Here is a 12623-nt window from a genome sequence, read left to right on the forward strand (position 1 = left end):
ATAGGAAGTAATAGTAATCAAAAATGCAGCTTTCAATTAAATTACCAGTTATACCTATTATTGTACTCTCCCAAAAACTTAGTACAGTGTTTTGTACATAGTAAGTGCTCAGTAAATACCATTGAATGAATATTAGAAATGTCTCCGATTCCAAACCGAAACGAGATCACCTAGGTGCTAGTAGCTAAATTGGATATTGGGAATGTTCTGATGCTGCGGCACTGACTGTTACTTTACCAGTTGGCAGGAATGAAGTAGTTTGAGGGTAGAGATTAGGATAAAACAGGCATTAGTTAGAAATCTCTGGGAATTTAATCTTGCTACATGGGGCTCAATCTGGGCTTCACTGGATTAAAGGAATTAGTGCTGCATCATATTGGTTATCTCATTGCTTTTGGGTTATATCAAACTGACCTCTTTTCACTAAGTTGACTTCTCTGGATCCCAAAGTTCAATGAGGAATGGCAAGCTTGGCCCAAATAAAAACAACTCTATTTTATGTAATATCTTCAAATTGTATATTTGGAAGGGTTTTCCAGAAGCCATATGGCCCAGCCCCTCAAATTTGGGGCTTCTATAAAGGTAAAGATTAAGCTATTAATGCAAGGAAGACCCTTTGTTTCAGGTTTGGATATTGTTGCCATTTTGCACAAACCATTGACCTTTGTGAAATTGTTTTATGTCTTCCTTGCAGACCTCTGGAGCGATCCAGTGAAGATGTGGATATTATCTTCACCCGACTGAAAGATGTTAAAGCCTTTGAAAAGTTTCACCCAAATCTTCTTCACCAAATCTGTCTTTGTGGCTACTATGAAAATTTGGAAAAAGGAATCACATGTAAGAAATTTAATTCCACTGGTATATTTTGCTTACTTGGTCTCTTGCTTGAGTACAGCATCTCTCTGGGGGTTGATTATTCGTACAGCTAGAGTGGCCCTTCAGTGACATACAGACAATAAAAATAATTATTGCAGTATTTGTTAAGGTTTTACTGTGTGCCAAGCTCTGTACTAAACACTGAGGACTTAAAAGATATCCAGTAGGACACAGTCTCTTCCCAAATGAGGCTTAGAATTGTTAAAAAAAATGATCGTATCTGGAGTGAGGCAATGTGGAATTTCTGATCAGAAAAGTTTAGGTTTCAGTGGAGGAGAAGGCTGTGGAGGGGAACACCACTGTCCTCTGACCCTCCCTCTGCCCCTTTACCCACCTCACCCTGGCTGTTACAGTCCCAGAGGCTTCACTAATACTGAACTAAATATTTCCTCTATGAGTACTTTCTGTGAGAGCTTTGGATAAAATTGGCCCTGACAGGGATAGACAATACAAATAAGCAGGCCAAGTTGAAAAGGACTTTTAAAGGAAGATAATACAATCATCTTAAATGATTATTAAGCTGCTATTTAAATCCAGGTAATCACTACACTCCAATCCATGCAATGGCAGAAGTTTTCAAGTCAATAAAACGCTTAATGAAATGCTTATCTTGGAAGGGGAAGTTGATTCATTTTAACCAATTTTCAACCATGGGAACATGGGCAGGGCACATCAGCTCTAACTGGATTTTCAGACAACCTCTTACACATTTAACACGATCAATTATTTATTCAGCACATGCTACAGCAACCTGCCGAGCACTAGGGAAATGACAGAGAAATTATGAAAGACACAACCTACTCTCAAGGCTTTTTCAGTTTGAGGGAAGGCAGTGCACTTACACAAAATATTAATTTTCAAGAAAAAACAATGAAAAAGCTTCAGTAGTAATAAGTAGCAGGAAAGTTTGAGATTTATCAGGCCTCTTAGGTGACAGTGGACCCCCTCAAAGCTAAATTCTCTACCCATTTCCAATTTATCGTCACACTCGAGAGTTCAGTTTGATCTTCGATTAAAAACCACACGGACACCTAGACTGAGCCTTCAGTCACATTCCCCTCCGGTAGGGTAAATTACGGTCCAACGTAACTCCACCTTGAATAGTGGGTTTGGGAAAAATAGGTCTTGGCCCTCATAATAGGAGTGGACATCAGGGGACATGACTAATGTTGGAAAGCACTTGGTTCCAATTGTCTGCACTTGGCTTGGCCTGTGTTTAGAGAAAATTGCTCAGCCATTTTGTGCCCCAGTGTTTTTTTAGGTGAGACAGCTGATTTTTGCCTACTTGAAAGGGGAGATGCCAGATTATTTTAAAAAGCATGTGCCAAAGCATCAAAGTGTGCTTGAGGGAAAAGGAGAGAGTTTTTGCATCATCGAAAATAAATTAGGCAAAGAAGGAAGACTGGTGAGCAGAAAATGAGTAAGCAGAAGAAAATTTCACTTCCACTGGAAGGACATTTTTGAAGACATTAAGAAGTTTATTTGGTTTGTCAAAAGAAAGTAGTCCATTTTAGTAATTGTATCTGTCCTTTGTTTTCTATTTGATCTGGGTCCCCAGGTATTTTTTTTTTTCTTTTTAAACTTCTCAAACATGCTCACCACTAAATCATCTGATCCGTTTTAGTAGGGGCTGAGAAGCACATCAGAGAATCTCAACAAAGCATTCAATAAGGGCTAAAAAGTGAGTTCATACCATGAAGAAAGGGGATGAGTTAAAGGAGTGTTAGCTTTCAGTTATAAATGAGAGAGTTGCTCAGATTTTAGCTTGGACAAGACTGAGTAAATTATTCATGTCACTCTTAGTTTTCCCACAGTACCTCTCTGCCAAGGCATTCAGGAAATCTGGCCAAGAATTACTGTCTCTTCAGAAGCTTGTACTGATGGCTAGGTGTGAGAGAACTTTTACCTTTTAGCAAAAAAGTATCAGGGGAATATAAAGGAGTCATTTGAACTCAGTACTTCTGATTCTCGATGCAAAAATATGGGTGGAAAATAAGGACATTTGGTACTTCATCATTATCATCATCAATCGTATTTAGTGAGCGCTTACTGTGTGCAGAGCACTGTACTAAGTGCTTGGGAAGTACAAATTGGCAAATTGGTACTTGTTTGCCAGGGGTGTTTAATGGAACATTCCTTTTGGTATATGGATTTTAGAGTAAATGTTTCAAATTGCTTTCTGAATACCATTCGTTACATGACCTGGGAAGAACTGCCCATTTTACAGAGATTCCATAGTTGGGTCTTCTAATAATGCAAATGCAAAACAAAATTAGGGTCAGAATTCACAAGTGAGATCATTCCTACATTCTGAGATCTAGACCCAACTGAGCAAAGAGCAGTAAATAATCTAAAGATCTCTAACAGAAGGTAAGCAACACAAAGAGGAGAGAGTTAAATTTTAAAGCCATTCATTAGGCATCACAAGTTGCTATCCAGGTTTTTATATATTAATCCTAACCCCAAGCCTAGCCATATCTGTAACCCTAACACTACCTTTAACCCTAAACCTAACCATAAACCTAACCCTAGCCCTATTCTTAACCCTAATCCTAACCCCAATTTTTCCTTCATATTTAATGATTCATGGGTAGACAGATGTGGGTAATATATTCTTTATCATTCTTTGTAGAGAAATAAGGTGATGGGTAAGCACCAAAAAATCCACCCCAAAACCCTTCATTATTAAGCTAGTAATACTACTATGTACATTAGCAACATATGAAAAACAAATGTACCAAAGTAATAAAATAAGCATGAACTTAATAATAATAATTGTGGTATTTAAGTGCCTATTATATGCCAAGCACTGTACGAAGCACTGGAATGGATACAAGCAAATCGGGTTGGACACAGTCCTTGTCCCGCTTGGGACTCACAGTCTTAATCTCCATTTTACAGGTGAAGTAGCCGCGGCATAAAGAAGTTAAGTGACTTGCCCAAGGCCACACAGCAGACAAGTGGCAGAGCTGGGATTAGAACTCATGACCTAATGCACCAAAGTAATAAAATAAGCATGCATTTAATGTGCTCTAATGTTCCATCTTTTCAGTGTTTCGCCAGGGTGATATCGGAACAAATTGGTATGCTGTCTTGGCAGGATCTTTGGATGTTAAAGTATCAGAGACGAGCAGTCACCAGGTAAAGCCGCAACTATGCTATAAAATCATTTCTACTGAATCTCCAGGGTGGAGGGGAGGGAAGGGGAGACTTGTAAAAAAAAGAAAAAAAAAGGATTTTGCACTCTGTTCTCTCAGTCAGTGGTGTGTGGTGTGTGCTCTTAATCTTACACCACTGAAAATGATATATTTGTGTACTTAAAAATTCTTCTCACATGATGATCTCCACCATGTGGCCTTACACTACCCCCATGACATCTCCTCATATTGTCACTCCCGATCTGTGGTGTGCTAAGAATAATCAATCAATCAATCAGTCGTATTTATTGAGCGCTTACTGTGTGCAGAGCACTGTACTAAGCGCTTGGGAAGTACAAGTTGGCAACATATAGAGACAGTCCCTACCCAACAGTGGGCTCACAGTCTAGAAGAATATTGCCAAATGACCCTAGGTCTTGCTTCCAAATATGCGGAAGTGTTGGAGAAGCATACCTGGATATAAATCGTGCCTCCACCACTTGTCTGCTGTGGGCAGGGAATGTGTCTGTTTATTGTTATATTGTACTCTCCCAAGTACTTAATACAGTGCTCTGCACAAAGTAAGTGCTCAATAAATATGATTGACTCGTCTTGGACAGGAAATAACCTCTTAATAACTTCTCTGTGCCTCAATTTCCTCATCCATAAAATGGGGATCAAATCCTACTCCCTCCAATTTAGACTGTGATCCCAAAGTGGGACAGCGAATATGTCCAATGGGATTACCTCAGCAATTAGAACAGTACTTGACATGTAGCAACTACATAACAAATACCATTACTAATCCTTATTAATAATAACTATTGCTGATATTTTTAGTACAGTGCTCTGCACACAGAAAGTTCTTAATAAATCTTAATAAACCTTAGAGAAGCAGCGTGGCTCAGTGGAAAGAGCACAGGCTTTGGAGTCAGAGGTCATGGGTTCAAATCCCGGCTCCATCAATTGCCAGCTGTCAATTGGGGCTGTCAAACATGGAAAATACATCCCATAGGGAGACGTGAGACCACTTCTGAGGTCTGTTGTACTTATCAGGAAAAAGTTTTCAGGCAGTGAAATTCAGGGAGAAGGCAAGAGCAGCAGTCTGAGAGTTGGGAGACCTAGTTCAATTTCATCTGGGGAACCTACTTTATTAAGTGACCGGGAATAAAGCCCTTCCTTATCATCTCCCTTTACTTGGGAAGCAGCGTGGCTCAGTGGAAAGAGCATGGGCTTTGGAGTCAGAGGTCAGGGGTTCAAATCCAGGCTCCACCAATTGTCAGCTGTGTGACTTTGGGCAAGTCACTTAACTTCTCTGTGCCTCAATTACCTCATCTGTAAAATGGGGATTAAGACTGTGAGCCCCCCGTGGGACAACCAGATCACCTTGTAACCTCCCCAGCGCTTAGAACAGTGCTTTGCACATAGTAAGCGCTTAATAAATACTATTATTATTATTATTATTAATAAATAAGTACTTTCCCACTATATGAGGACTTGATCATCTTCTCCCATGATTTTCCCTATCACTTCATCTCTATCTTTCACTCTCCCCAAAACACAAGTAGCAGACTTGTCCTTGGCCCTATCCTTTAAGGCAGTTACTCCTGGTCTTACTTCCTAGTAATAATTATGATATGTATTAACATTTATTACTAATCATAACTTGGGGAACTGAACTTGGTAGTTTAAAAACTTTTTTCAGTTCTGCAAATGGAATTTTATGTCGGTTGCTAGAGACCTGCAAATCTGTAATCTATCACAAGAGGGCGGTGTGAGAATATAGAAAAATTGAGGATTCATCTGTTAGAGGCACAGATTTTTTACCACCATTATTTAATACACTTTTTCAAATGTTTTATTTTTCTACGTGTTTATGAAAACACAGAAAAGAGCCATTATTTGGAAATTTGGAAATTTGAATGCTCCTTGTTCTATACTTAATGAAAAAGCCAGTCACATCAATCAATCAATCATATTTATTGAGCGCTTACTGTGTGCAGAGCACTGTACTAAGCATTTGGGAAGTACAAGTTGGCAACATATAGAGACAGTCCCTACCCAACTGTGGGCTCACAGTTTAGAAGGGGGAGACAGAGAACAAAACCAAACATATTAACAAAATAAAATAAATAGAATAGATATGTACAAGATAAATAAATCATCATCATCATCATCATCAATCATATTTATTGAGCACTTACTGTGTGCAGAGCACTGTACCAAGCACTTGGGAAGTCCAAGTTGGCAACATATAGAGACAGTCCCTACCCAACAGTGGGCTCACAGTCTAAAAGGGGGAGACAGAGAACAAAACCAAACATACTAACAAAATAAAATAAATAGAATAGATATGTACAAGTAAAATGAACAAATAGAGTAATAAATATGTCCGAACATATATACATATATACAGGTGCTGTGGGGAAGGGAAGGAGGTAAGATGGGGGAGATGGAGAGGGGGACGGTGGAGAGAGGAAGGAGGGGGCTCAATCTGGGAAGGCCTCCTGGAGGAGGTGAGCTCTCAGTAGGGCCTTGAAGGGAGGAAGAGGCACATGTTTCTGTTCACGTTCTGTTTTCTCTAATGAAGTAGGTGTTCTTGCGTTAGATTTTTTTTTTAATGGTTAAAGCTAGAAACAAGTGTGAACATTCAAATCCTCATGGGGTCTGCAGTAATCTGCAGCCCTTCATAGAGTACAATATTGCTCAAACAATGTGAAATAGACCCCCAAAATGGACAGATCAATCAGTCAAACATTGGTGTTTATTGAGCATTTGCTGTGTGCAGAGCACAGTGTTAAAAGCTTGGGATAGTACAGTTCAGTACAATAAAGTTGATAGACACAATCCCTGCCTTTAAAAGGTTTACAGGGAAGCGGGATTACTTAGTGGAAAGAGCATGCACAAAGAAATCAGAGGACTTGGGTTCTAATCTTGACTCTACTGCTGGCCTTGAGCAAGTCATTTAACTTCTCTGTGTCTCACTTTCCTTATCTGTAAAATGGAGATTCAATGCCTTTTCTACTTCCTGCTTAGACTGTGAGTTCCATGAGGGACAGAGACTGTGTCCAACCTATTTAACTTGTATTTACCCCAGTGGTTTGGCACATAGTAAGCATCTATTAGATGCTTATCTACTTAGTATCTACTACTGCATGGTGGGCTGTAATAGAGGGAGAGATTGTTTTTACTGAGCAATGGCTTCATGATGATTGGGATGTTGAGAGACAAAAATAGTGACAGGACCAGTAGGGACAACTGCATTAATGCTGCAAGGACTTATTCTTAAGTGCTAAGAAGCAGCAGGGTGGTTTGGTCATGCACTGTCTTTTCAGCCAAATGTAGATAGATTTTTACTGTTACCACTGGTAGTACCACATTGCAGCAAATCTTTATTCTTAAGTGCTAACAGGCAGCAGAATAGGTTGGTCTTGCATTGGCTTTTCAGCCAAACGTGGATAGATTTTTATAGCTACCATCCAGTAGCATCGCACTGGAAAATGAAGGTCAGCTAGATATTACTCAGTCATCCAGTCAGAGAATTGATTAGCATTTCTCACACATGTCGTTTGTGTCTGATTTCCATTTGTCTTGGAAGGGTGTCCTGGGTAAGCCACCGAACCTTTCAGGAATGGCTCTCGGATCACATCACGGTGGCTTCCCTCATGGGGTTTGCTACTAAGATAGGCTACTCACTAATTAGTATGTTTGCCAAGGTCTGCGGTCATATGCACTGAAGTTAGCATTAAAAATTATTATGTGAAAAGACCAGGCATTCCAATTGTCCACACTTTCTTTCCACCTAAACAGCTACCACTCTGGTTCAGGCTATTGTCATATCTGCACATGGAAAGTAACTATACTGGACATTGTTTTATGATTAGTTAGTTCAAGCACTTAATTCAGTGCTCTGCCCACAGTAAGTGCTCCATAAGTACAATACATAAATAGTGACTATTTGTATGTGTATTCAGGAAGTACAACAATGTAGAAATATCAACAGGCATAATACTAAATCAAGGTAAATCCCTTACTAAAAAGAAATTTAGAACTACTTTACCGCATTTAGAATGGGAAAATCTCAGAATCAGGCAAAAAGCATATATTGTCATACTGCAAGCATTCAGTGTCAGAACTCTGATCTAAAGTAACTGATAAAGTGTGAGAAGAGCACTAAAAATAAGGCACATCTACAACACTTTTCACATTAATCCTGCCAGTGAATATGCATACTGATACATGCAGAGTGGTTTGATCTATTGGTAGATTGCACATTTAGTGGGTTCACAAGAAAATATGCATTAGCAGCCATGATTTATTTATTTATTACTCTATTTATTTATTTATTTATTTTACTTGTACATATCTATTCTATTTATTTTATTTTGTTAGTATGTTTGGTTTTGTTCTCTGTCTCCCCCTTTTAGACTGTGAGCCCACTATTGGGTAGGGACTGTCTCTATATGTTTCCAACTTATACTTCCCAAGCATTTAGTACAGTGCTCTGCACACAGTAAGCGCTCAATAAATACGATTGATGATGATGATGATGATGATTTTCTTCTCCTTTAAGTTGGGGGCTTTAGAATGGGACAAATTCTCGACCCTGTGCCCCAGTGTCCCTCTAGGATCTGGGCTACGCCTGCTGTAACATCTAAATCCTGACTAATCCCTTAACATCGTTTTAGTTATTAGTTTCCATCTTTACCAATTCTAGGCGAAATGTGGAGATCCTTTAGTCACAAAATTGACTAATTAGAGCATCACAGTCTCTTCCTTCTTTTACCCAACTATTTTGAATAGACTGGCCATTCATCCCCTGACTGGTAGCCATATGGTATGGGGAGTTTGTATGTCCAGTGTCTTTATTTTAAGCACCTAGCTTTCATCTACTTTGGGTCTTGTTGCTAAATCCAAATGATTGGTTGCAACATCCAGTGTAAGTGGGGAAACCAGTGACTCTGAAATGAGATATTCCCCTAGTGACATGCTCTAGGGTCTATGAATTTCCACAAAGAATCTCGTCCTTGCTAGCCCAGGGGCAGCACAGAAGTGACAGTGGAAGAGGGGAAGATTGTTGGTGGAAGAAGATGCCTTAGTAGATCGATGCCCTCCCTAATCTTCCCCCCACTTTCCCTTTCCCCTTTGTTTCTCCCCTTTTCCTTTTCTTCTCTTTCCGAATCCCTCTCTTCTTTCCTCCCCTCTTTTCTCTCTTCTTCTAAAAGTCTCCCTCTATTTTTTCGCCCTTTCTGTCACCCCATCTTCTGTCTATTGTCTTCCTGTCTCGCATACTTGATTTATCACATTCTTGTTCTCTTCCCTCCTTCCCTTTGTTTTTTCAGTCATACATACCCCCATCCTGCTTTGGAGCCAGGGGAACCTGGTACCCCTTAGTGTAATCCCATCATCTTCACAGATCTTAAAATGAAATTTAATCCTGACCAGTCTGTGTTGGGATAAAACATCCCTTTGAAGGTTATAATAGCAGGAAAAACTGGTTAGGGCAGTAGGAAGATTGAGAGAGTGCTCTTGCTAGTAACTCTGATACCCTTACAGTCGAGGAAATTGTGACAGGACCTGGTTCATTCATAATCCATTCTATGAATTTACAAAACCTGAACCCTTGAAAGAGTCAGCTGTCTAAATAAGGGGAAAGCATGACCTTAGTCCTATAAACCTCAGTTTCATGGACATTTATCAGACTAGAGCTGTTTGCAGCTGTCTTCCTAGAAAATTTATTAGCATCCTTACTTAAATTCTTCTCTGTTCTTTAATTTCTTTCTGAGACATTATTGATATTATTTTCCTGAACACAATTTTATATGGTAATATCTGTGCAGAAGCAATTTGCCATGGTTCAAAGAACTGGACTATTATGTACATTTGTCTTAGTAATGTGATTACAGAGTCACTAACTTGAGCTTAATAACATTTGCCTAATATCACACATTAGATGCATGAAAGAAAAACAATGCATTTTCTAAGTCAGAAGATTACCCCCGTATATTTCCCATAGTTTATTGTCACAGAAGTTGGTTGGTGGAATGCAAATTAATTTTCACTTGACTTCTGAGAAGTTGGTTTACCTTTTTCCAAACTAGATAGGTCTGCATCCAAACTTTATCAGCAGTCTTGCCTCCAGAAAATTAAATTCATTTTTTAATAGGCCTTTGTATCATTGGAATACTACATTGCAGAAGTCACCCACATTATGCTACCACTGACCAAATTAATCCATGCCCATGGCCTAGAATCTCATTGCATTGTGTTGAAGATCACAACGATTGTGTTTAAGCTTTTCATGATGTCTTGTCCTTCTCCACCCACTCCCTTCCCTCATTATTTTCTTCCCATCTTCTCTGATTTTTCTGGGAGTTCTCTTGATTCTGACATCTTTCATCCTTTCCCACCAGATAATGAATGCTCATTTCCTCTTTCTTATCATCCATGTTCTGATATAGCATTCTGTTTCCAAACACACTGAAGGCTCCCTGATTCTTAAGAAGGTATTGTTAATCTGAACGTCTCTTCCAACTATCTATCAATATCTGTTGAGTGTTTACTGTGTTTAGAACACCAAACTAGGTGCTTGAGAGAGCACACTAGAGTGAGTGGACAAGATCCCTGCCTTCAAGGAGTTTATAATTAAGTGGGGGAGATGGGCCCTAGCCCCTATCAGTTTTCTCTCAAACTTTAATTTCTTATCTTCTGAGCCATAAGAAATTCTGCTTTTACTGGTGCTTTCCTCTTTTCCAATGCCTGCCAATATGATTTCATTACTTTAGCACTAGACCAAAACCACTGTCATTAAAGTCTTCACTGACCTCCACAAGACCATTTCCAATTTTTGTTTAATCTTTTTCAGCTATAAATCTATAAATTTTTAGGAGTATTATCTAGAAAATCAAGATTGGAGGAGCAGGTGAACCAAATAAGTGGCCAAGAAGCAAATTAATCAGGGGTGTTTGCTGAATTTACAGGAGTCTCTTACAGCTTGCTTCTCGGCTTGTTCCGTTTTCTCGTAATCACCTGGGTGATTTGCCAACTTTTATTGACAAAAGGAGAACAGGTATCCAGTCTCCTTCTTTTTCCATTAGTCTGCTGCCTTCAAGGGCTCTCTATAATGAGACAAATTTGCCCACCACTAAGGGGGCAGGACTAGAGAGTAGGGGTCATAAAGCATTAGAGTAGAAGAGAGGGAGAGAAAGAAAGAGGGAGAAAATGAGAGGGAAGAGAGTTTGGAAAGAAGGAAAAAGGAAAATGAAGAAGAAAGGGAGAGGGTGGCGGTGGTGGGCCAAGGTGAATTGCCCCACCCCATCCCACTCTCCTCTGTCATTAACTTGGCTGGACAGGACTTATCCAACCATCATGATAAATGGTTTCCAAACCTAGGCATTTCAGGCAGCAGAAAAGGACTCCCCAATCTGTTGTCACTTGTCTGCTGTGTGACCTTGGGCAAGTCACGTCACTTCTCTGTGCCTCAGTTACCTCATCTGTAAAATGGGGATTCAGGCCGTAAGCCCCAAGTGGGGCCACCTGATTACCTTGTATCTACCCCAGCGCTTAGAGCAGTGTTTGGTGCTTAGTAAGCACTTAACAAATACCAGTATTATTATTATTGTTGTCATCCTGTCTAATATTAGGCAACACATCCCTCGATGTTACAGTTCAGTCGTTCACATTTGGTGGTTTCCTTCTGTCTGGAGTATATGAATTTTATTTCAATTGTAGTCTCCTAAGTACTTAGTATGGTGCTCTGCACACAGTAACTGCTCAATAAATATGCCTGATAGACTGATCACTAGGATCCTCAGTAGTAGCCATCATGATTCAGATAATAAAGCAATGTGGGTCTACTGGGGCAGGAGATCTAATCCCTGTCCATGTCATGTTAATTTAAACTTCATTACCTGATCCACCCGGTGAGCGAGGGGGGAAAAAATGAATTAATTAGAAATCATTCCCAGAATAACGCATACAACTGTAGACCATTGGATTACTCCTCGTTACAATTCATGTTTGATTACTTGGGAGCTATTGAGGTAGTTTAGCAGTATCCCAGGTGCCTGCTTTTGCTCCACCTCCCTTCTGCCATCCACCCTTTTTGAATTCCATCCCCATCACTGCTTCCAGCAGAAGAGAAAGAAGCGTCAGAAGATCATGGGTCCTTATCCCAGCTCTGCCACTTGTCTGCTGTGTGACCTTAGGCAAGTCACTCAACTTCTCTGTGCCTCAGTTTCTTCATCTGTAAAATGGGGATTAAGACTGTGGGCCTTATGTGTGACAGGGACGGTGTCCAACCCAGTTACCCTTACCTCAGCGCTTAGAACAGTGCCTGGCACCCAGTAAGTGCTTAACAAATACCTTAATAATAATAATAATAAGAGAAGTAGGGAGGTGACCCTCACATTAATCTGTTTATCTGCCAACTATTAATACTCTGGACAACAATGGTTTGAAAGTGGGAGAAGAAGAAGTGAAACCAATGGCAAAAATTAGATTGGGGGATTATTTGAGGAGTTCATTAATATGGGTTTCCCTTGTGATCAATTATGGAGAAAATTGAATTGTGAATTGACCGCACTTGAATTATTCTAACTCCCCACCCTG

At 39.8% G+C, this 12623-nt stretch overlaps 1 protein-coding gene across 2 annotated transcripts in view; it reads left to right on the forward strand.

Annotated features, from left to right (window-relative positions):
- Window positions 1–12623, forward strand: part of RAPGEF4 (Rap guanine nucleotide exchange factor 4) — a 209667-nt gene that overhangs the window by 21394 nt on the left and 175650 nt on the right. For both annotated transcript variants that reach the window (XM_038751184.1, XM_038751185.1), the window contains exons 2-3: window positions 695–837; window positions 3929–4017. In XM_038751184.1, the coding sequence (XP_038607112.1) occupies window positions 695–837; window positions 3929–4017 (232 nt within the window). The remainder of the gene's footprint in view (window positions 1–694; window positions 838–3928; window positions 4018–12623) is intronic.

The sequence above is a fragment of the Tachyglossus aculeatus genome, chromosome 9 (genome assembly GCF_015852505.1).
Source record: "Tachyglossus aculeatus isolate mTacAcu1 chromosome 9, mTacAcu1.pri, whole genome shotgun sequence".
Lineage (NCBI taxonomy): Eukaryota > Metazoa > Chordata > Mammalia > Monotremata > Tachyglossidae > Tachyglossus > Tachyglossus aculeatus.